Source organism: Bacillus rossius, chromosome 3 (genome assembly GCF_032445375.1).
Source record: "Bacillus rossius redtenbacheri isolate Brsri chromosome 3, Brsri_v3, whole genome shotgun sequence".
Lineage (NCBI taxonomy): Eukaryota > Metazoa > Arthropoda > Insecta > Phasmatodea > Bacillidae > Bacillus > Bacillus rossius.
The window spans coordinates 11,382,081-11,408,447 of record NC_086332.1 but is presented as its reverse complement, the minus strand read 5'-3'; the positions used below and the strand labels follow the sequence as shown (position 1 = coordinate 11,408,447).

General features: G+C 36.2%; 1 protein-coding gene across 1 annotated transcript; it reads left to right on the top strand.

Annotated features, from left to right (window-relative positions):
- Positions 1-9,681: 9,681 nt before the first annotated feature.
- Positions 9,682-25,660, top strand: LOC134530013 (protein rtoA-like). Its single transcript, XM_063364539.1, has 2 exons — positions 9,682-9,764; positions 25,156-25,660. The coding sequence occupies exons 1-2, from the start codon at positions 9,682-9,684 to the stop codon at positions 25,658-25,660; spliced, it is 588 nt and encodes a 195-aa protein (XP_063220609.1).
- The last annotated feature ends 707 nt before the right edge of the window (positions 25,661-26,367 follow it).

The window sequence follows — 26,367 nt, the reverse complement described above, 5'->3', positions numbered from 1 at the left end:
TGACAACTACCAAAATGGCGCTCAGGCACCTTCTTAGAACAACCAATTCCAATATTCTGTTTCCATGCACATACCACGCTTCGCCAAATGAACTCTTGGAAATATCCCTGTTCGTGAAAGCATGTAATTTTACTGACTTATGAAAGGTGAAATATCTAAACTAGTATTAACTAATTCAGTGTTCTTAGAATTTGCCATGTAAGGGTGAACAATGGTTTGAAAGAAAATACTAATTGTGATCTTCAAACAACATGAACACTTTTAGACCTAAGGTGAATAAATTTAATTTTTTTCTTTAAGCAGTGGGTCCTGTTTTAGGTCATATCTTTATATTTACGATATAAATTACTCTGTTATCTATGTAGACTTTTGATTGGCTTAACCCTAAAAAAAATCTATATATAAATATAATTATCATACCTTTTGAATAATTAGCTGCTAAAGATACATTTTAAACGTTTTTGAGGCGTACAAATAATGAGAAATGAAAAGTTTATAGAATCAAAACTTTTAAGGTTTTAAGGCGTAGCTCGAATTTAGTTCATAAAAATGTTTTTTAACTTACTTTTCTGTTAAAATCCACACAAATTTAAGAATTTTTAATGACTAGGTAAAAGTAAATAAATTTCTCTGAAAGAAATTCAAACAATATTTCGAAGTAGCAAGCCTAAACAGTTTAAGTTCTGTAATACGTTAAATTTCGTCTTAATTTTATGCCCAAAAACGTTAAACCTGTAACTGAATTTTGGGAAAGTTATTAAAATATTATAATTTAAATCTACGAAAACTAAGCCAATCAAAGAGTATCAAGTTTAAGAGTGTTCAACTTAAATATAATAAAATTAATATTTTAAAAACTAAAAAACACCCTTTTTATGTTGTATGAACTAAAAACTCTCTTCTTTCATTTTCATAATGACTCTATTCTAACGAATAGATATTGGTGATAGAAAATTGAAGACAACTATCAAGCACCCCATGCTTTTATTTCATTAAAATGAACTATTTGGTTAATACTTGATTATTATTATTATTATTACAAGATTATTAAAAAAATACGTTTTACAGAGTTGTAGTTCATTCTGTCGTTGAATACATTATTTAAATTTAAAAAAAATATTTTATACTTTTTTGTTCATACAACATAGAAAGCGTGTTTCTTAATCTTTTAAATATAACTTTATATTTTTACTTTATAGTTCATATTGAATTAATTTTTTTATAAATTTCTTGAAATTCAACACAATACCAATTTTTAATGTCCCTAAAATTTCGGGGGCGATTGACCCCCATCCCCCACGGGGGTCCAAAGGTTCCCAAAGGCCTCGGAATCACGTCAAAAGCCACGTACTTCAATTCTCCTGTTTTTTTTTTGTTTTTAAAAATCGGGGACAAATGACCCCCATTAAAATTTCCCACCATGCCCCGGCCTAAAGGACACACAAAAAGGATGAGAGCTTCGTTGACGGTCAGCACACGATTCTCTTCGATGCTCACAGTACCCCACATGGCACATGTTAGACATAGCGTGTGACACAAACACATGGCATAGCTATGGTCAACATAACACAGTCGCCGAAAACGAAAACCATTTTGTGTGGTCCGGTGAACGACTTGAAGAATGACCCAGTAAACACCATTTTTGTTGAGAAAATGATAATTTTGTTAAAAAGGGCTAGGACCCATTCCTCCATGGGTATGGGGGGGGGGGGTGTCGACCCACCGACGTTCGACTTCGTAATAATCCTCAAAGTGCACCACAGAAGCAATTTCTGAGTCCCTAAAATTTCGGGGGCACTTGATCCCCCCCCCCCCCAATGAGACCCCAACCAAAGGGGTCCGATGGTGCCCGAAGACCTCGTCAAAATCAACGTAATTCAATTTTACTGATTTTCGAAAAATCTGGGGCAAATGACCTCCCCTCGAGTTGGGAGGGGACCATCGAATTCCGGGCAAATTTTACACCATGACCCGGCCTCTTGGATCGGAAACACTCAAAATCGAAATAAAATCGAATATTTTTGAAATTTTTGAAAATTTGGTAGTTGATCCCCAACGGAGGGGGGTAGGATCCGATCCCTAAACAGATTTCCCACCACGCCCAGGCCTCATGGATACACAAGTATGGTTAGTGCCCATAGCTCGAAAGTAGTGGTCTTTTGCCCATAGCTCGAAAGTAGTGGTTTTTGACCCTATGACCCCTCTTCTCCCTACAAGTTATAGTAATGAAGTTATTGTATTGTCATCAGGATTACATATACTGGCAAAGTTTCAAATCGATATCACAATTATAAGAAGGTGAAAATCAACTTTCAGAATTTGATTACATAGTTACAATAGTGTTAATAAAAATAAAGAAATAATATGGGACCAATTCTCTTAAACTACTATCGTAATAAGGTTATGTTCAGCTTGCGACGTAGTTTATTAAAATTATTCACTAGTATCCAAAGGAAAATAAGTCCTTGAATTTTCGCATCTAAGTGGCTACTGTAAACACGCAGGGAGTAAAAACCTTTTTGGCCATAACTATTTAGTTTTAATTAAATATTACATATGTGGTTCTAAAAAAAATTTTAATGTCGCTTAAACAATTTTTTTTCGTGTAAATTTTTCTAATTTGGTTTTTAATGATATAGTTTTTCTAATAAAGTATTAGGTTAATCTAAATAGAAAAATATTTTTCAAAATAAATGATTTTAGCTCTTCGTTTTATATAAATATTTTTATATTAAAACATTTTTTTACCGGGCGAAGTAGTGCAAAAAACGACTTTATGACCAAACAGTATGTGCCATGTGTCAAGCAACATTTTCCCTATGTAAGTGGCTCTGGAGGAGAAGTTCTCTCTGCCAATTTTTACGGCATGCGTTAGAGAGGAAATTTGCTGAGCTTTAGGTTATTGGAGAAAATATCGGCGACTGGCAAAAAAAAAAGTATGTCTCAACCATCGGTTATGCAGTGCCAAAGTCAAACTGAACATAATGTTCTGAATATTGATGCAGGAACCAAGATGCAAATATTTATTTCGCATAACAACAAAGTTAATAGTTTTAAGTTTTGTACCCTTGAGTAAATAAATCGTGTTGAAAATGCATCCTGTAATTACTGCAGTGAGTGGTCAAACACTATTAGCATTTATTGCGCTAATATTGATTGTTTCAAAAGAGGACGTAGGTAGCTTTAAAAGAATCAAAACATGTATCAAAATGTGACAGAGCCACTTAAAGTAGTTTCTGATAGAATAAAAACTAATTGTCTATGTGGGACACAAAAATAGTTACTATGTAATGACCAGACAGATTTAATTTTATGGATACTTGGTTGAAAAGGATAATATTTAATGTTTTCATGAATTTGTAGTTTGAAATTAAGCACACGTAGTAATTTAAATGTTGAAAGTGACGCAGTGGTAAGATAATGGATTCATATTCCAGAGTACAATCGTACATTTGTGGTAAGGTCATTCTTATTTGGTATGTCTGCGATTTCTTGAAATATTTCTGGTAAATAGTAAGTAATATGGTCCGATACAGCAATGCTATTTTTAAGGGCCAGATATAAATTTAAAATTGATGAAACAATAAATATATAAGCCTACACATCTTAAAAATTGTATAAAATATTTCAAATTTAAGGAAATTTGATTTTAATTAATTTCTTAGATATTACTGACCACAACATTTATTAAAAATCAATCCTTTTAAATGCAAATAAAAAATATTTTCTCGAAACAATATATGAAAATAAACATAATATATAAAACCTTCAATGTAATAACTTAAAGGTGACCTCGCTGTCGACAAGAAGTTGAGTCCCACTTAAAAATAAATAAATAAATAAATTCTCTCGAGTGTGTCCAATCCTCTTTCCCGCACACACACACACACACACACACACACACACACTTCTGCTTCCTCCTGCCATCCGTCTTCCCTTTGTCTCGTGCCCCGTGTTTGCCTCGCACACAAACTCCTTGTAACTTCCTGAGCATACTCCCTTCTTTATGCCCGCTTCACATGTCAATAACATCTCAGCTTTGCCGTCTCCGGCTTCCCTCGCAAGAGGACGTGCTTTCACCGCCTCCCTCCACTTCCCAGCTTGAAGTCTTCTCCGGCTGTGACGCTTCTGTCTCGGGTCACTGCGTTACATTCCAGCAAACCTGAAACGATGTAGTTGTAGCTGTAATACAAAGGCCTAAGTCTAAACATAACAGAGATAATAAATAATTAAACTTAATTATAAACATAAAGGACGTCCTCGATAAAATGCACTCTCTAGCTCACAGGAACAGGGAGAGTATTATGTTCATCACAATATCGCGTGCGCCTCATTTACGGAGAAATCTGTCAGGTAGGCACGTAATTAAATTCAGAGCGTCAAAGTTGAAACGTTCGCTCGATAATAGATTATCGGTATTCTGAGGTGATTAGAATTCTTGGCATTCATAGACTCAAGTTTTATCGTTAATAGGAAGACAGTGAATTTATGTGAACTATATGGTACGAATGCATTAATAGTAAATAAAGCACCTGTAGGTAACCCAGCAAGCTTTGACTTCGGGGTTTGATTTATTTTAATTACACTATACAACAGTTTGGTAATACTATAAACATAATATATGTAGTAGAATTTATAAGTTTGGAAATTTACCATCAAACTTTGTTAATATACTGTGAATATTACTTAATTCTAATAAAATATAGGAGAGATACCATAGGATCGTAATCTCTTATTAAGCTCATGCATATCATGGTAAATTCACTAACAATTTTTAACAACGTAGGTTTTAAAGAGAATCGTTCCTAAGAATAAATATGCTACGTGATTTTTAATTTAATTGGAGGAAAAAGAACAAAGTTCGAGTGCCGGAAATGTTTGAGCTCATCTATTTCCCAAAGTGGTTTTTGATGCAGTTCACTTATGATTTACCGTAAATACACCAAATAATACCACATAGTTAGAGTCCCGGAAATTTTGCGGATTTCTCTGGCCTCAGGATTGAATTAAAAGTTATAGGTGTGCTCGACCCATGTTTACTTTCCCATTGGTTGATTTCTTAGCGAGAACATTTTTATCCTTGTTATTTGGCACTACCTGATTCGCTTACTTCTCTCCTGGCTGGACATCGTTGGCTCACGGACGTAGAAGGGCGTGTCCAGATAACTGCGGTCCAATCATGAACACAGTGCGAGAGTGTGGAGGTTTGCATTCTAGCTTACGACTAAATGAATGCGCGAAAATTCCGTGGCTCTACACATAGTAAATCTAAAGGCGGTAAGTGACAAAACGCCTAATGACGGTATGATGCAAGTGTTGCACTCAGACAAGATTTTAAAAGAAAAATTCGAAAATATCGATAAAATTACTCGCGGGAATAGAAGTTCACCGTACGTAACTCAGCAAACTATGACCTGCTCTCCGGGAGTTATGTCGAGAGTAAAATTATGACGTCGTGTGATTCGAATCATGCGTTATCGTTAAATAAATTCAGCATTTTTTTTTGGCGGAGAACTATATAAAATCAACGCAATAAATTGTTGCGAGAAATTCGCGACAGCTGAACATAAAATCCAACATTGCGTGTACTAAATCAGCTGAAAACAAGAGTCCACGTGGTAGTTTGCCAAAACCCATCGGGGCTTCGACGGACTGGTTGAACGTGATTGAAAACTTTATGTTACGTAAATAACCGAAGTCAGCAGAATAAATCAGGACGTATGGCCAAATTCATGTACGTATCAAATACCTCCCCCCCCCCCACGCCCCGCAAAACTTCTTCCTTCCACCGAACTGAACGAAACTTTGATTTTATATATTCGCGTAGTAAAAAAAGAACGTTAAATTCCCGGAAACCTTAATTTAGGGCTACCGCCGGCGGATCCTAGGTTAATGTGGTAGTACTGTCCTAAATAATTTTGATTCTTATATTTCGTTATTCGGCTCATGATTTTAAATAAATTCATACATAATCAAATTTAATAGTTTATAAAAGGCTTTTCCCCCCCCTAACAAACAAGTCATTATTTAATGTCTTTATGAGCTTAATAATAATTTTTATGTCACCCTAGCATATACTGAAAACCTGTAATCGTTTTTATAGAAACTTAATTTTTCGGGGTTTGGAGAAAACCTAATGTTTATTGATTTATTAATGATATACAAAAAACGTATTTGAAGACTAAGGCTACATATGAACGGTTAATCATCTGTATACCACATGATTTCAGTACGTGCCAGGACTGGCATAAAAATTTGGCATTACGTTCTTTAAAAAAAGCGTTAAATAAGGACTAATTTTTAAAAGGGAAAGATGATATTAGGAATTAAACATGCTAAAATTACGATGTTATTCAAAATCGTGTGCAAAAACACGAAATACTAAAGTAAAATAATAAAGGGGCTACCTTTTAAGCTGGACTCACTATGATCAGCCTCATCCGTTCGTCACCCGTCCGTCCGCCAATCACGTGATATTAAACCAATCAAATGGCCCGAAAAATCCCATCCGTCCGTTCGTCGAAACCTTGACGAGCTTTATCTTTCGCCGGACGGACGGATGAAATTATAACCTCAAACTTGTCGGTTTTAAAAGTTTTTTTAATTTTGTTTATCCGATTTTTTTTAACTTGCCTATGTTGTAAGATTTATATTCAAAACAAAAATTGTCTGAGACACAACAGTAATTAAAAATTCATGGTAACAAGTCATTATATTTTAATAAATAATTTAGAGATTTTTGACGTGACAACGTCTAATAAATCGATGAACGCCGGCTGCACGCATGAAAAAGTGTCCCGTTACGCAAATTGTTCCGTTACGCTGTCGGCGAGTGCAGTAATAATAGGTTATGTTACAATTGACTAAAAAATTATGGGGATTCATATAATTGATGATAGATATTTGATTACAGTTTATTTATATGAAAACTGGTTCATAATTATATTTAAACTTTATAGCTAAACTCCAGTTTTTAAAATTAATTACAAGTCATCTACACGTGAACTGTTTCTTCGACTGTTTATAAAGTGAGTGAAAAGTTAATGAGGTTTTCATTACTTTTTACATCAACAATTTCGACAATAAATGTTAATTATTCTTGCATTTTAAAAATCTATTACTAGTATAATTTCAAGTATTTATTGTTTTATTATTAAAATAAAATTGATTCAATTTTATTCATAAAAGTATGCATTCATTTCATCAATGTTTTGTTATGACGTCACGTTAAACTATCGTCCGTAAACCGTCTTTACAGACAACCAATTTTTTAAGTCATTTGTACGCGCTTAGCGTACTGATTCGGCAAACTGGTGAACCTTTACAAGATGAATTCTCTCAAAAATTATACCTTAATAGTAAGTTGGCAGCATGCAAGCGAAAAAATATTATGACGGACGTGCGGATGGTTGTGAATCATTCAGCTTGTCGACGGACGGACGCGACGGATGATTTACAGGTGCCCCTAGCCATTGGCTTTGAAACAGTAAATGTCAAACCATTAAAAAAAATAGCCAGTCATGGGGACTGTCAACAGAGGTGAAAACTTAAAACCTTGTTTTTAAAATGTTTAATACGACATCATTTCTACGTCAAATGTACCTACGTAAGAAAATGATTTTGGTATATCAGTACGATTTCAGCATATCATTTATCCTTACATAATTTTTTAATCACAACAGATGTCAGTGGTATGTAAAAAATACGTAAATAAAATTCATTTCGTCAAAAACGTCTAAAATACTACATAAAAGAGGTATTGGACAGTAGTTTGTGACTAAAATTTAACTGTCAATAATACACTAAGAAAATAATATATATATATACCGATAAATGGTTGAATACACAACATCGATATACAACAACTCACTGACTGTCACAGGCTTAATACAAATATTTTATGTACAAAAGCAAACATTATGTTAATGTTTTAAATGTTTGTTTGAGCTTTATTTATAACATGTTGGAATGATAATGCTATAGTTACTAAAAACTAAAACGCTACAAAACTAAAAAAATAATATTTTTGCAAAACTCCGTTCCCCCGGAGAAACCCCCGGAATGGCCACCGCATGGGGAGCCCAAGAAAAGAAACGGGCTCCCCATTTGGAAGCCACCTGGAAGGTTTTTTTCTGTTCCACCCACCGTTTCTTTGGTAGCCTGACTTGTTACAAGGGATTGTATTCCTACCAGAGAAAATGCCGCCATTTTGTCTGGGCAATCCGCCTTGGAGGAGCCGGGGCGCGAACCCGGGTCCTACAAGTCACAAGGCAGGCGCTCTACCCCAGAACCAGAGTGGTAGAGCGGATACTTGCAGTCTTCTTAACACTGACATGATGTTATTCCACGAGTTTACTGTAGTTTCGTGTGTCATTAACACCTGCAGTAACATCTAACCTCGGTAACGAACAAATTTATGTGTTATTGTGTTGTTCGTACAGCATGAATTATGTAATTTTATAACAGTGAAATATAATTTGTATAACTAGTCTGGCAATTTTTTTAGTTGATTTCCTGCAAACAAACTTACATTCCCGCTGTACAATAATTATATAGAAATATAGACTAGTAAAAACATATGTAAGAGCTTGCACTGTCGATGGTAAAGTTATTTTGAAATAAATGTTAGATGTTAAAAGAGTGTGTTTAGTTAAAATATGTGTGTGCTTACAAGCATGAAGTTATTGTATAAACATTTTATTTATTTGGTTTTCAAGCCACAGAAAAGTTAAATTTTTTATATTACTTTTTTAATTTTTAAGATTAAATTATTTAGTTATTGGAAGTAAGTGTTAGTATGTCTATAATTTTTGAAAACACCTGACAAGTACGAGAACTCGATACTAACAAGTACTTACATAATAAATATAAATGACATCACACAAGTAGATCGTATTCGTGCAGGGCGGGGGTGAGTAGCTAGTACATACAGAATGAGCCAGAAATAGACCGAAAAATAATTTTGGCTGCAGATTTATCACTTAAAAATAACTTTAAAAAATATGACTAAAGTGCTTTTCAAGTTTTCCATTGAGATTGAAGCTGAACCAGTAGTTTTTTGAAAGTAATAAACTATTCATGACGGATCGCCAAGAGGATGCGTAGTGTCTAATTGAACAAAATTCTACAAATACTGCAAATCTTGACGCGGAAGTAAAATTATTAAATGGAAATAATTTTGATGACGTGGAGTAATTATGTGTTTTTCAAAGACGGTCAAAAGTAATGAAAAAGTTTGCCTTGTTGTACTACCCTATACACCGTAATTTTATCGAGAAACTAAAATACGAGGACTGTTTTTTTTCAAACTCCGATGGACTATAAAAAAAGGGGGTTGTCTGTAAAGTCGGTTTACGGACGATAATTTTACGTGATAACATCATAAGAAAACATTGATGAAAAATTGCATACTTTTTAATTTTCAAATATGATTTACAGTTCGCACGGTGGTTTGCCGGTTCTAGCACGCTTGGCTCAGACGGAACGTGACAATGAGTCATGCTTTTTCGTGCGTGCAGCCGGTGTTAATTGATTTATAAAACGTTTTCACGTCAAAAAAGACAAATTAACATAACATAACAATTTTACCACCAAACGTTTAGCTAGGTTCTACTTATTTTTATACATAATTACCAAAATGATCGAGGCATTTGTTACAACGTAAAAAAAAGAAGCTTCTCGATGCCTTCTTCGAAGAAGTCAGCCGCCAGTGAAAAGAGAAACAGGGTCAGCGCCTGGATCTCCTCCTTCCTCATGACGCCGCTGTAAGGCGGATAGACTATAGTCCAGCGCATTCTGCCTCACTATTCGCAAATCTTGCGATAATTCTTGACGCGGGAGTCAGTGCACCGCGCGATTAGTCCACCCTCCTCACAGCCGCGTTGTGAGGGAGAGGGAGACCCAGGCGCTGGCCTTGTATCTCTATTCACTGGCGGCTAACTTCTTCGAAGAAAGCATCGAGAACCTTGTTGACGTGACAACGTCTAACAAATCTATGAACGCCGGCTGCACGCACGAAAAAGTGTCCCCTTACGCACATTTTTCCGTTACGCTGTGTCCCGTTACACTCATTGTACGCTTGCGCCGCATCTATCTCTCTTCCACTCGATTGGAACTGCCATCGATTTGACTTTTTCGAGGCACATTAAACTTTAAACACTCCCATTCGTTTCCTACTTTTCCTATCATCGTCCTATCCTTAACAGAATAACACAGATAGGAAGAAGTTAAATAGCAAACATGTATAAAAGCTATAGTTAAAATAATCTCTTCATTAAAGTAAAAAAAAAATTCAATTAACAAGTGCAAATAAAAGTAAATTCATCAATTAAATTGTAGATTTCATTTCACTCCTTCTTTGTATCCATACAAAATAGTGATAATTCAATAAAAATGATTCAATTTTATTCATAAAAGTATGCAATCATTTCATCAATGTTTTGTTCTGACGTTTTCACGTTAAACTATCGCCCGTAAACCGACTTTATAGACAACCAATTTTTTTTAACATATGACAAACGCCTCGATCGGTTTGGCGATAATGTAGAAAAATAAGTAGGATCATGCTGTACTTTTGGTGGTGAATATTTTTTTGTTATGTAAATTTGTCAATTTTTATAGTCCATCGGATGTTGAAAAAAAAATCATCTCTCGTTAAATTCACAACGATATACTCCGACGCCTGACAGGTGTTCAACACTCACAACAATCAGTTTTAAACAGCTGCTTAAAATCCAGGGACACTGATGGTTATGTGACGTGCACACAAATATAGGTATCTCAAAGACAACATTGAACAAATAATTAAACTAAAACAACTGCAGATTTAAATTAAAACTCTTTAAACGTAGATGCTGAACAAACCAGTGCTTGATGATAAGAACAGATGGCAGTCTTCGAAACGTCGCGTAGTGTTGTAATTATTTGTTATGAAATGGCCAGAAAAGTTTATGATAATAACTTTGATATGTGTGTGTAGTATCTGTTGGACTTGTGGTTTTTTGTGAATATGATGCACCTGTTTAAACTTAAAGTGTTGTTTAGGTGCTCATAATATGGATTGGCACTTGTTCCATTTTTATGCACCTCCTGTGCATTTTTATTGTTTGACAGCCATATTGCTTTCAATAACTTGAATTATCACTCGAAAGACCTTGCCTTATAAGTTGGTTAATAGTTTGTAAATAAATGTTGTTGGTAAAGATATTAAGCATACAAATGTACCTTATAAAGGTTGGCATTATACCAAAGAAAACTATAGCCAGATAAAGTATTCATTGTGTGTATATTATAATATTTGTTGTTTATGAAATATGTCTAGTCATCGCAAGATATAATTATTTTTTGTACTGAAGTTATTTATGAGATATGTTAAAGATTAACAATAAACGTTGGAACTCATTTGATGTGTTCGGTCAATGTTCTGCCACCTTACAGTTTTCAGCATAGGTTTTTGTCCTTTTGATTTTTTTTAATATGCAGGTTAGGCCCCATCTGGGCAAGTGTTTACCTTGTGGTAGGTAACAGGAGTTAATGTTTGCAGTGGGAATTGGGACTCTGATGGGGCCCGGCCTCAATGTTATTATATTTATTTTTTAATATCTTACCAAACGTTCAAGGGATAACAAACACTACAGTTTACAAGACTATTATATACATATAGGTATGCTACACATCTGCTAATATGTTATATGGTTTTGAAAAAAAAACTGTATGTGATGGAGAAAAATGGACATCATTTTTGGTTTAAACACACCCAAAAAACATAAAGATTAGCTAATTTTATCAAATCTAAATTTTAGTTGTAGACCTGTGTAATCAGTGTAACTGATTTTAGGCAGCTATTTCAAACTGATTGTTGCGAGTTTTGCATACATGACAGGAGTTGGAGTATTTCACTCTAAATTTTATTTTAGTTTCTAGGGAAAACAATGGGGCATAGGGTTACATTTTTCGTTAGTTTTGACATGTAGATTAATTATCAGCCTTTTAAACCTCTTTATTCCTCCGCAACACCACAATTCATTAAAAAATAAGGGAGTTACCCTTAATTATTTCCAATAAATATTTTTACTTTAGCTACAAGAATTGCAGTGTTTGTAGAACATTGTTCAATTAGACATCGAGTAGACACTTTAGCGTTTCATTATAAATAGTTTATTTATTATCTAACAAAAAATACAGATTCAGCTGCAACTACAAAAGTGTATACCTGTCTTGGGAAGCACTTTATAAAGCATAAGTATATATGTTTACATACTTTTACGTGGTGAATCTGCCGCCGAAGTGTTTTGTCGAATTCCGAATCATTCTGTATACATAAACTATGGTTAATGTTAAATTATTTTACAATTGTGGGAACAAAAATCTATTTTTCTCTCTTGGAAATGAAGCATGTCGACTAACGGGTAACCAAGGTAACAAAATTTCGGCACTGAAATGGCTCGTAGTTTAAGGTGTTAACTCAAAGTTGTTTCAATGCCAACATCCCGACATCTGCTGGCGGAGGCGGAAGAGGAAGAAGGGATAATGCAATACACAAACCAAAGGCACAGGGAGGAAGAAAAAAATGGTTAAAGGGTCATAAAGGTCACGAGGTGGCTCAGAAGGCGGGAAGCTGGAGGGGGAGATGGCAGCTTTTATAGCTGCGGCCTGCGGCCTCCATGCCATGTTCTTTGCTGAGCCTTCGTCATTACGGCCGCCGTCCGTACGTTCGGTGGTGCTTTCCGAGTAGCAGGCTGTGTCAGCACACACACACACACACACACACACACACTCTCTCTCTCTCTCTCTCTCTCTCTCTTTCTCTCTTTCTCTCTCACACACACACCAACACACACATAGTCTCTCTATCTCACCCTCCCCACCCCAGACGCATACACACAGATCAGAAACCACGGTTTAGCAGCAAAGAAAATCATCCACCGCATGGTCAATCTTCAGCTTTACTGCCCCATGACCATTTAAGGGGTTAGCATCGTCGATTACTTTATTTGCAACAATTCTGTGAATTTGCACATGACTTAAAATACATTGCTTAATATTACTATATTTTATTGTTCATAAAAGTTTATATCTTTTCAATTGTATGCTTATTTAATGGTTTGGAGATTTTTTGACCAAATATTTAATGATTTATGTATGTTCTACTAAAAATAAAGTTTTAGATAAAGACTACATTCGAACGGTTAAAATAAAATAAATTTATTGAAGATTTAATCTTTGTAGTTTATGCTGGGGATTGAAATATCAATTGGCATTTATGTTTCTACAAATTATTATATAAACGTATGTTTATTTCATACGAATTATTTGTAAACAAGTAACAAAAGTTATAATCGAATCTGTATAATATAACAAGACACAAGAGTTATAGAAGCAAAATAATTTAAGAAACTATCTTCTCAAAGGCACCCGCCTACCCGGGGCACACATACGTTGCGCAGAGCTTCAGAAGAAACCATGCAAGTTGAAAACTCTCAAGATATCCGAGTATGGTTTGTTTTTATTTCTTTAGAAGAATAAAAAGGGCTTAAACGCGTGTTTTAATAATAATTTTTAGACACGAAAAGCCCGATAAAAATTCTTGAAAGCACCCACAGACCTTACATTAAACTTTTAGCTTAATTTATTCACCATGCAATGTTGCGGTTATCGTTCAAACTTCTTAGTTGTCCTATTCACGACGAGAAGACTGCGCGTCAGTTGAGAGACTTGCTCTTAGAGGAAATACCGCGCTAGATACACCAGTGAACGTCGCACTTATCATCCGGGGCCCCTTAATAATGCAGCTGGAAGCACAGCGAAGGCGGTGCAGTTACATGAAGACGTTTTTGATTCTAAAATGATGAGTCTGTTAATATTTTTGCTGTAGTAGTGAAAGTTAGCTCAGCCCCCGATGTTTAATGGCCGATAAGCACTTCTTGAAGAAAACACTCAGGCTCCTGAATGCTGGGTTTGCACAGGCTGAAAATATGTCTACTGCAAGATGAACGATTGTCTACTTTCTACGTATGAAGTCTCGGGGGGAAAAAGTTATTGTGGCTCAAAGTTATTCCCGTAATTGAAGAATTGACACAACTTGGTAGCTCCAAGGGATCTACCTACCTGAATTTGTACTGATTGTCACGTGGACAGCCACAGGAGAGCGCTAAGGGCGCCTGCACACGCACTTCAAGGGCATAGACGCCCCAACGAGCAGGCGCCATGTGTTTCCGACGTGTTGCTTGCACGCGTGGGACTCCATGCAGTGGAGCTCTTGATCTAACCGCAGGAGTAATACGTAACCACGTAACAAAGTTCAGTAAACACGTTCTGGGTGCTCAGAAACTCAGCTGAATGATTTCAAGACGCAGCATCACGTAAATGCCAGTTTTTTACCTCGTTGAACAAAACCTCTTGATGTCTTGAAAATGGGCGTCCCCTCGTGATTACTTTTTTTTGGTTCGTTCGAAAAAATATATATATTGTGAATAAGCTCAGTAGTTATCAAAAACGTGTATTTCAAACAAATGTCTTAACTTGGTGAGTGGAACTTTTTAAGGGTGTTGTAGTCTCCTAAATTATATTGCTTATATTGTTAGCATTTTTCCCTATTCATAATGCAACCATATTTAAGGCATTTTTTTTATACTAAGCAAGGCCTTATTTGACAGGTTTTATGAACTAAAAGGCAAAATTTTATTTTAGTTCTAGTATGTACTGAATGCATGAAATCTTGTGGTATAAAGTTCTGGACTAACCGTTAGTTTTAACCATTGAAACCTGAGAGTTTCAAAGTTTACGTTTTATTGATCAATGAAATATATACTGAATATAAAGAGCGCTGAGATGAAGGTCACATACGAAAGGATAATCCAGCACTGTGTTCTACATGTTTTAATGCTTCCGTAAAAGCTAGGACCGACATTAAAATTTGCCTTTAAGTTCACAAATCTATTAAATAAGGACTTATTTTGTATAAAAAGCCTTTTACAAACAAATTACTATTGTATTTTTTTTAAATAATTGCAAATAAATTAAATATAACAAGTGTAATAATTAAGGATATTACCTCCTTAACTGGCCAATTCGTGGGTTTTAGCTAAAAGCAATTAATTGTCAGAAAATGGCCATTAGAGCCTGCGAACGTGATTGCTTTAGTGAAGTTTTAAATTACAATCCCAATTTTAAACTACCCTTCTACATCAAACTGTAATTCGCAGCTTTACTATAAAAAGTTTTTAAGAAACAATGCCAATTAATTTTTAAATAAATATTTTTGGTTCTTCGTGATTTTTCTACAGAGAGACCATTGGACACATCAAAGGAACACAATGACTAGAAATCGAAGGAAATAATTATTGTTTTTATTTAAATATATGCCTAAATAAAAGTGGGATAAAAATCGTGGTTTTCTATCCAAAATCTTTGAAATGTCGTTTTATTGTTAAATATTTTAATTCTCAAAACATAGTACCAGTTATACCCATTTCACAACTGTCACTTGTAAATCATCACATGACGTTTGTTAGCGAACACTGACAACCACATGAAGTTGCTAACAAAACACTGTCTACGGAACAACAGTGACAAGGTTAACGTATGCCGTTTGTACTAATTCAGAGAATGGTCAAATCTGTGACAAAGATGCCTATAGCGCGTCTCATCTTTAAATTGTAGTGAGCATTTAAATAGGCATTTACTCTCTTTCAAGTGAACGGTTCCTGCTAGTAGCTCTCTCCTTGTTTTGGTATGCTCTGTTGCCAGATATTCACCACGGAGCGCAAAGTTTTCAGACACAACATTGTAATATAATGAAATTTAGTTTAATGTATAAGAAAAAAAAAAGAAGTATTTTGTAAGGTAAGATTTTTAACGAGAATTATTGTGGAAATACATTTTCCTGGTGTATTTCATCAATAGCATCATATGATAATATCTATGTTTTATTTTTAAGGATATGTAATTGAAAGACGCCATATTGGTTTCGAACGGTTTTTCGTTACCATTATGTTTATATAATTAATTTTTAAGATGTTTGGCTAAATTCAGCATTGCACATAATTTCATGGAATGCCTTGTTATTAATATCTAGTATACGACTGTGACAAGTAGTTTTCCTATAAAATAATAATAGGTGTTTAGTCTCTAATTATTATTTTTTCTGTCAGAATGACAAAAAGGGAAATGATACTGTCAGTAGACACTATATTAAAGTTTATAAAAATCAAGACATAGTTTAATTTAAAAAAAATTATTCAAACATATTATAACTAACGGTGTCATACAAAATAAGACTTTAAATCTTAACAACCCGGTTTGTGTTGTGTTAATCTAGCAACAGTGTTTGCCATTTACTCTGTATTGCATTCTGAACGCGAAGCGTCCGGATTAAAGCGAACCCTCAAACTCTCGGTTGGCAATCAAACACTTTGATCCCTACAGCTATACACCTCTGGGCAAATGAACGCAATCAAAACTTTTTAGTTTTTATCTCCGGATCGCTCAAACACGTACGCGAACCGATTGATAGCACACGTGGATGCGGAGCGAGTGGGGTTTATCTCAGTACTCGTCAAAGGGTGATCTGACCCCGGCGTGTTTTATTTTCTCCCTGCGCCCCGCCGCGGCTTATCTGCGAACGCCGATAAACCGATTTCGCCCTGCTGCAGCTACTAATTTCGTCAATACGCGGCCGTTTTTCCCCCAGCGCATCTCGATTAAAATCGTACCGGTTGTCCAGACTAGAACAATGTTTTCTCTCCGACACGATAAAAAAAAAAACCTTGCCGCGAAAGCTATCGGCGATGAAACACGCAACCTCGCACGTGGAGATAGCCGAGCGGACAAATTAGTTCCGATATCGATATTTCATAGCACAGATTTCCAGATGCGTGTTGTGGGCTCGGCCTTTCTAGACCCACCTACACTGTGCATAGCTTCGGACGAAACCACGCGAAGAAAACTGCTCATATCTGAGTGGAGCTGTTTACCACAATTATCATTCCCCTGAGGGCGGTAAAGTAGTTTCCTTTCCGCATTTCGTTTTAAAACTGATTTTTTTGACGTTACAACGTCTAATAAATCGATGAACGCCGGCTGCACGCACGAAAAAGTGCCCCGTTACGCACCTTGTCCCGTTACGCTTTGTCCCGTTACGCTCATTGTACGCTTGCGCCGCATCTATCTCTCTTCCACTCGATTGGAACAACCATCAATTTGACTTTTTCGAGATACATTAAACTTGAAACACTCCCATTAGTTTCCTACTTTTCCTATCATCGTCCTATCCTTAACAGAATTAACACAGATTGGAAGAAGTTAAATAGCAAACATGTATAAACATTATAGTTAAAATAATCTCTTCTTTAAAGTAACAAACACATTTGAATTAATGAGAGAAAATAAAAGTAAATTTATCAATTAAATTGTAGATTTCATTTCACTCCTTCTTTGTATCCATACAAAATAGTGATGATTCAATAAAAATGATTCAATTTTATTCATAAAAGTATGCAATCATTTCATCAATGTTTTGTTATGACGTAGTCACGTTAAACTATCGTCCGTAAACTGACTTTATAGACAACCAATTTTTTTTAACGAGAGTAAGAATGAGTTCTAGGCATAAAACATCTGGTACAGATTCTTGAAAGCACTCTTAGGACCATGCACCACACCACTATATCTTAGTTTCTCCACCATATAATGTTATGGTTACCGCTCAGACCTCCGAGTTGCCTCATGCACCACGAGGAGACAACGCGCCAGTTCAGAGCCTTGCGCATAGAGACGATAACACATACACACCCCTAATAGGTGCACCCCTAAATGCTTTCACTGAACGTCAAAGCTTTTCGATTAGCCACCTTACTACGCCTGTAGTACACAGCCGAAGGTTTAGGCTTGATTTAACGTAATCACTGCAACTTGAATACAAAATAAGGTTTCTCAGCTTGTATATTTCTGCTGCGTCACCAGCGTTTCGGTTGACATTGAAGTTACCGTCACCAGGGAAACAGTCTCCTACTCTCAGTTTCAGTAGGAAACAGTCACTCTGATATTGGTGACTGCAATTGCGCCAGAAAATTTGGTGATTTCCTCAATTTTGACGAGGCTGAGTCCCACAACCCAACAAAACTCGAGTAACAGCTGTGAAAGCCTCTGTTTCCTAATTAAATACACAAACAAAGCATCGAAAACTATTTAATTTAATACACACAGGATTTTAACGTACTACGAAATTATAGACCTAGTTACATGACACGTAATTAAACTAAAAAAAAGTTTCCATTTACTTTCACAAATTACGACACATCATTGAAGGGTTTATGAAGGATTAGCGGACGGATTATCTAAATATCGAGTACTCCAGCCATTATAATGCCTCCATGAGCTTAGGACAGGTTTCGTGAATTAATTCGTCTAAAACGCCAAACAACGAACCAGCAGCTGAATGAGAATTTTTTTTCCTTAATGCATGTGATTATGAATCAACACTTTAAACAGTCAGAAATTAGTTTTTGTGTTGTTTTTCGTAGTTAAATGGGCAATGAAAGCAAAAAAAGTTACTTAGAAAGAATTTAATGTGTCTTTAAAAGAAATTCTAATGCAGTGGACGTCAAAAATATGACAAATTAGTGCAAAAGCACTGCTGGGCTTACAAGATAAAAAATAACTCTTCACTTGTAACCTGCAAAGTACTAATAAAGTTTAAATGCAACTTTCTGGCTGGTGTTTTACACTAAGAAGTACCAGATCAAAAACTGACTTGAGTTATACTTGAAGCAATTTTCAACAAGTTATATACTTGCCAGGTAGTGAGTAGTAAAACTAGTGCAATACAGATGTTATGATTCATGAAATACCAATAAATCTGTGAAGAAATATGTCCCCGCTTAGAACGGTGAAACGGGGAACAGAAAGAGAGAGAGATAAAGAGAGAAAAGAGAGTGGTCACACACACACAAAAAAAAAGAAGAAAGGACACGGAAGGACGGAAACCAGCTGACAGCGAGAAAAATAGCAACAAGGAAACGCAATTTACAGGATTACAATGGCTTCGGTATCCTGCAGGCTCTTAATCTCTCCTCCCCCAGACAAAGGATACCGAGACAGGAAAAGAAGGGAAAATAAAGCGAAACACAAAAGGAAGGTGGGTGGCTAGGGGAGGAGGGGATGGAGAACGGTTCTCCGCAGAGGGACAATTACATTTCCCTGGATAAAGAGGACGGTTACGTCCTGTGGGCAGTCGTGAAACGTCCTGGTGACATCTGCAGTACTCGCTTTAAGTCCCTGATAATGCATATTGAACAATTTTTTTGGGCTGAAATATTTCAGGTTTATATTAATAAAAGGGACTTGCAAACAGGTACATTGCGTAAATTTAAATAAGTTAGTGATAGTTACAACAAACTCTTTATGCAAATTGAAGTTCCGCAATAGCTTATTAGCTAGAGACCTGCAAAATTCGCGGATTCATTTCGTGATATGCAAGAATTCAAATAATTATACCTAAGCGCTGCTTCTACCACTGGTTTACTGTTAATCTGGATCAATGAGGGCCAATTAGATACCCTCGCTCAAAGAAGTGTCGAATCACAGACACTCAGTCGAGACGACTTACAAGTCAGCAGCCAATGAACAGGTGGCATTTGACCGAGTGTGTAGAGTGTAGTAGAGTCTATCCTGGAGTTTACTGAATCCGCGAATTTTGCAGGTCTCTACGTTATTACAATTATAGCCTTACAAATAAGTTAAAATTAATGTTAAATAAATAAAAATAATCTATTATTCTGAGACACTTTGCAGTAAGAAAATACAAAATAAAATTTTTATGCAATACACAGGAAGGTCTGTAATACCTCTGGTTAGTCAGAGATAGAACTATGATAAGTTCATGATAAGTAGTTTTTCTCTATGGCGCATTTGGAACTTGATAGTTTCAATCACCTTCAGAATCACTTGGACCTGCATTGTAGATGAAAAATCTTCACTATTTACATTTTGGCATACAAAACCCCCACAAAATCTCTCAACCAATTCAGCACTCACTGTAATTTCTTTTAGATCTTCATTGTAGCTTTTCCCACAAGAACCAGAAAATCTATCTTCCTTGGGTTTTCCTTCTTGGTTTTTCTCGGAATGAGTTTGCGCTCACGAAGTTCCTTAATAGAGGGAACTTCATGACGATGGCTTGTGGCGCCAGATCCTAATGAAGAAGATGCTTGCGATTCTCAAGAAATTACCTCAACATTAGAATCCCTTCTTGGTGGGACTCTCTCTTGGTTGGTCTGGTGCGATAGATATTCTGTGCATCACTTGGAGTCTGATGTGTCTGTGGTCGCTCTGATACCAGAGAAGGCACTATTTCTTGGTCGTATATGGAAAACATGTTGATGGGAAAGATTCTGGTCTTTCGAAAACGGTTCATTATAGTGTTTAGTATTAAATTAGATAGCCAGGCTGATGTAAGAAAGTTGTTGAAATAAACACGTATTGGTTTCTCCCCTGGATGTGAGTGCATAAATGCCTTATAGTTCCCTCTTCCAGTTGGTCTTCAGTGATTTGTACAACTCAACATCCAGCGGTTCGAGAGATGAATTGTGTGAGTTAAGGAAATATTACCATGTGGACTTCTTTTTTTGGTGCAAGCTCTAGAATTGGTGAACTTTACCATGCTGTTCATCAACATAATAATCTGCCCACCTGGAGGAATATTTAAAGAAAAAAGATTGAAACACTCAATAAACAAACAAGTGTTTATCCAGCTATACTTTGACAGGTGATTATAGTCACACGGAATCATTCGTCAGTAATTCTATGTACATACCATTCGAAAACCCTTAACTATAACTGGAAGAACTGACAAAACCTGTTACTTCCACACATTTTAACATAATTGTTGTGACACATCTTTCTGCGTATTTCTTTTTGTAGAAATATTTTTGATGTGTAAACATCTTAACTCTCTGTTTACGGCATTTGGTAGGAGTTATTTCGTGAAAACGGAAAGGAAGTCGATGAAACCAAATGTGAAACAAATGAGACAGATAATTTTTTATTATTTGCATCATCAGTCAAATATAATGACCAAGGAATAAAGAAATATATTTTTTGCTTTAGAGACAGATCAATTTTCATCTCTGATAATATGTAAGGCTGCCTGCATGCTTAGAGAAGAATAAGCTCGCTCTTAATTTTTGTTGTTTTCTGGTTAATTTGTTTTGTTTGAAGGAATTTCGGAAATAATATTTATTAGTGTTAGTAGTATATAATAATCCCTCCGGCGGCAGGGTGTGAGGAGAGTATTGAGAGGATTGTCACCGCCATCTTATATCCAATGCAACAGTCACTTCAAACCTCCAGATGCTCCAATTACTCCAATTGACCAACAACTGCAAATGCTTCAATTGCTACATGTGCTCCAATAGCTCCAACTACAGTTGACTCCAACTGATTTCAATTGCATTTTTTTGAACGAGCTTGGTCTGATTACTGGTATTACTTTATTATTACTCTCCATTTTTTCAGTCATTGGTGATGAATTTTACATCTTTAAGTTAGAAGTTGGATTATGAGAACTCGGCATTAGTTAGAAATCAGATTTCGAGAAATAAAACAATCACTTTTGAAATCCAAAATATAATTTTTTTTTTCCTCAATTTTATACACATGCAAGTAATACAAGTCAATATTGTATGTATCCAGCTTCCCTCAGTTCTTTGAATATGAAAGATATTTCTTTCATGTGCGAATAGTTTCATGCACAAAGCGAAGCACTTAGAAGTCTTAACCTGTTGACCAATATGTTATTATCTTCCCATGATGCCCAATCAATCATTTTTTTAAAGAGTAACATGGTAAAAATATATATGCATGATAGAGGAAATCGAGATTGCAAATTTACAAAAGCATAAAAATTTTGAGGTACTGGCGTGCGATTGAGTAGGAAAGACATTTTATCAATATCAGAAATACTAAATTTACTCCAGAATACTTAATTTTGCTTAAAACTCGACAACGAAAATAGATAACTCTGCAGGAACAAATACTGGCGAAGCCATTCGAATACTTTTATTACTGAAGCCGCTTAGTTCGACAATTCCAAATTCGGATTTATGCTTTTTTCCCACTTCACCGCCGCTTTCACCTGGGTACTCTCCCACGTTCCGGAGAAACCAAATGAGAGGAAGGGGGGGGGGAAATCAAATTTTCCACTGCAGTTGTTCTGGCACGCATATAGCGTCTTGTCACAAGCCACCATTTTTATTTTTATTCCTAAATGCAGTGCTTAATTTACGATCATTGTTTGCGTTTAATCCCATTTCACGCTCACTTGCCAATAATTGGAATTGGAATTTTATTTTCGTTCCTCGCCTGGAACCATACCGCCCCAGCTCTGAATTCCTCCCTCTCCCCTCTTCAAACCTTTTAAGGACCACCCCCTACCCCCCCCCCCACCCATCCAATTGCCACCCCCCCCCCCTCCCTATCCCTTGACGAGTCACGACCGAAGCACGGTGGCGCGACGATTAGACGGAAACACAAAATATTACATCAAACAGCTTTTCACCACCAAAAAAAGTTTTTTTTGTAGTTACGGTGGTTTTTCGAAAATTCCAATTTGTGTTAATGTCATGATTAACACGCAACAGCTTTGGAGATGATAATGGTCCACATTATTCACAAACTAAAGTAATAAAAAATACTTATTTTAAAAGGGGTCTTCAAATTCAATTAACATTAATAAATATTTCTACACAAAAATATTTTAAACATACAAATGATATTACCAATATTGCGTTAGAATTCGTAGTTAGATCTTCTAATGACAATTAAATAACATAGAAGTAAACTTTGAACATAAATATAATTGTGAAATCGGCCATTAGTATTCCCATGCAGAAGAAAATGATGGAGTGACATCGCAAGAGATTTTTAAATTTTTTACTAACATTCATTTCACCATAAAAACTGAATTCTGAAGAAACATCACGGACTAAATAAATAAATTTTTGACGTGACAACGTCTAATAAATCGATTAACGCCGGCTGCACGCACGAAAGTGTCTCGTTACGCACATTGTTCCGTTACGCTGGGTCCCATTACGCTCATTGTTCCGTTACGCTGTGTCCCGTTACGCTCATTGTTCCGTTACGCTGTGTTCCGTTACGCTGTCGGCGAGTGCTGTAATAATAGGTTATGTTACAATTGACTAAAAAATTATGGTGATTCATTTAATTGATGATAGATATTTGATTACAGTTTATTTATAAGAAAACTTGTTCATAAGTATATTTAAACTTTATAGCTAAACGCCAGTTTTTAAAATTAATTACAAGTCATCTACACGTGAACTGTTTCGTCGACTGTTTATAAAGTGAAGTGAAAAGTTAATGTGGTTTTCATTGCTTATTACAACAACAATTTTGGCAATAAAGGTTAATTATTCTTGCATTTTAAAAATCTTATTACTAGTATAATTTCAAGTATTTATTCTTTTATTATTTCAATAAAAATGATTTAATTTTATTCATAAAAGGATGCAATCATTTCATCAATATTTTTTTTTATGACGTTGTCACGTTAAACTATCGTCCGTAAACAGAATTTACAGACAACCAATTTTTTTATGTGGAATATGGATACCAGAAAATAAAGAGGAAATTTAAATTACAAAAAAAAAAAAAAAAAAAAAAAAAACATTACCTTTCTGTGCTTTATAGCAATGCACACGCAAGCTTGAAACATGCTGACAGTATATTGTGTAAAGTAGGAATAATTCATGAAAAATGTTTCGAAATTCCTCAAAATATGCAAAAAGTTTCCAGTTTATAAGGGGAAAAATCTCCCAAAAGATCTCTAAAAATCTGAAAAATAATTTCCCTACTTTCAGGGAAAAATTTACGTTTTGGGGGAATTATTTCCATTTAATTCATGAAAAATATCAACGGCTTGAAATTTGTCCTAAAGCATTAGTTGAGCTAGATCAACATATCGAGGTTTATAGAGAAAATTGTATTATTGAAAGAAAAACCACTTTATCAAACAGCCTAGCGTATTATTTTCGTACACTAACACCTTTCTTGATAAACTAGTTCCAAGAAATCTAAATATTACATCAGTATCATGAAATACAATATTTACCTCATGGTTTTGATGCCGTTCGTACAAGCCAGCTGTTCTTTCGTGTAATGATGCTCCACCATGACACCTTTAACAGAAATAATCGTTGTGTACTGGCCTAGTGGGTACTATCAGAGTGAACATGCCTTTCGTCATGGTTCAACTCAACTGAAATCACACTCAACATTGGTGTCTTCATCCCAACCCATGAATTTAGTGTATAATAAGTGGCGTGGTCTTCAATTCTCTAAAGCAAACTGTTTTCACATAATGTTGCAGAAGCGCATCATCTTCTAAAACACCATCTTATATGACTTGTATTAATAAAACAACAATAAATAAATTAGAATATATTTTTAAAATAATTACAACAATAATAATTGAATGCCTTGCAAAACAGTATTCAGTCCACACGGTTCGAAATATCCCCATAAACAAAAACTATAGTTTTTGTCATGCAACTTGTAGCAAATTTTACAGTTATCAAAAGAAGTACCAGTAGTAGCCATTTTTACAATTGCTACTTGCAAATCATCACACGATGTTCGATGTTCGCTTACATATAGCGATAACCACGTGAAGTTGCTTATATAGGCAGAAGAATATATAAACTATTGGTACTACTGTCTTGTAAAATATTTTATTAGTGAGAAATCCACAGACAAAAAAAAACGTTTGTATGATACTGATGAAGAGGGGCAAAAAGTCCGCGAGATAACCGGCATTATATCACACCTCTTTAAATAATAAACAGGCCATTGTCACCTGAGAGTTGTCCTTATAATCACAACTATTACTTATTTCAGTCCCCATGCCAAAAATTGTGTGAATATTACTCACGCATGCTAGTTAACATTCTAAAAAAAAACTGTTAAGAATATGCCTACTTCATGTCGACGGCATTTCAATGGAAAACTTTCAAAACTGAACCAAAATGATTGTGTGTGTGTATGTGAACACGTTTTTCAGTTAAATTACACTGATATACAGCAATTTTCACGTTTGTTTTATTTTTAATTGTTATGACACGCACGAGGCGGCAACAGCACCGTCAGCGGCAACAGCGCCGTCAGCGGCAACAGCGCCGTCAACGGCAACAGTGCCGTCAGCAGCAATAGCGTTTCCAGCGGCAACAGTGCCGTCAGCGGCAACAGTGCCGTCAGCAGCAACAGCGGCAACAGCGCCGTCAACGGCAACAGTGCCGTCAGCAGCAATAGCGGCAACAGCGCCGTCAACGGCAACAGTGCCGTCAGCAGCAATAGCGGCAACAGCGCCGTCAACGGCAACAGTGCCGTCAGCAGCAATAGCGTTTCCAGCGGCAACAGTGCCGTCAGCGGCAACAGTGCCGTCAGCAGCAACAGCGGCAACAGCGCCGTCAACGGCAACAGTGCCGTCAGCAGCAATAGCGGCAACAGCGCCGTCAACGGCAACAGTGCCGTCAGCAGCAATAGCGTTTCCAGCGGCAACAGTGCCGTCAGCGGCAACAGTGCCGTCAACGGCAACAGCGGCAAAAGCGGCAGCAGTGACAACAGCGCCGTCAGCGCGAAATAGCGGGACAGTGCCCCGTCACGTGGGCTGCCGCCGCGCCTTTTACAAAGGGGCGGGAGGGGAGAGATAGTGTATAAACAAGGATTGTCAATACAGTCGCGGACCCGAGGTTTAAAATACGTCAGCCACGCCTAAAAGGAGTCTCCCAAGAAGGCGCCGCAACCTGAGGCCCAAACCAGGGGGAGATGTAGCCTATCATTATCTCAGCTGCCTCGAGATCAGATGTTAAATGCACTATAGAGCTTAAGCGTGGTTGAGATTGGATTTAAGTATAATTTAATCTTTCTTAAAAGTTATAACTCATTAATTAAAAAAAATTAGACTTAATTGTACTTGTATAACAATCTATTTATAAAAAAAACTATTAATTCCAAACTTTTTGAATCTCTAATCATCTCTCCGTAGACATTAACGTCCCTATTAATAAAACATTAAAGCCAAATGTTGAAATGGTAGTTTGCAATATAATGTAAAAACTGAAGGCCTGCCAGAGGAACAGGAGTCCTCAGGGTCGTTGCGCTCCAACAACTCGGAAATACACATTCGGACCGCCGCCCACGCGCGTCTCTGCGGCTGTCTTGTAAACACGATACACGATAGTAGTATATAATAGGGCATCCGAGATCTGGCTTCTGGCTGTGGTGTCTGTGGTGTTTTCCGCCATCTTGGATTGTGACGTCACGGCGGCCATCTTGGAGGAGTGTAACGGG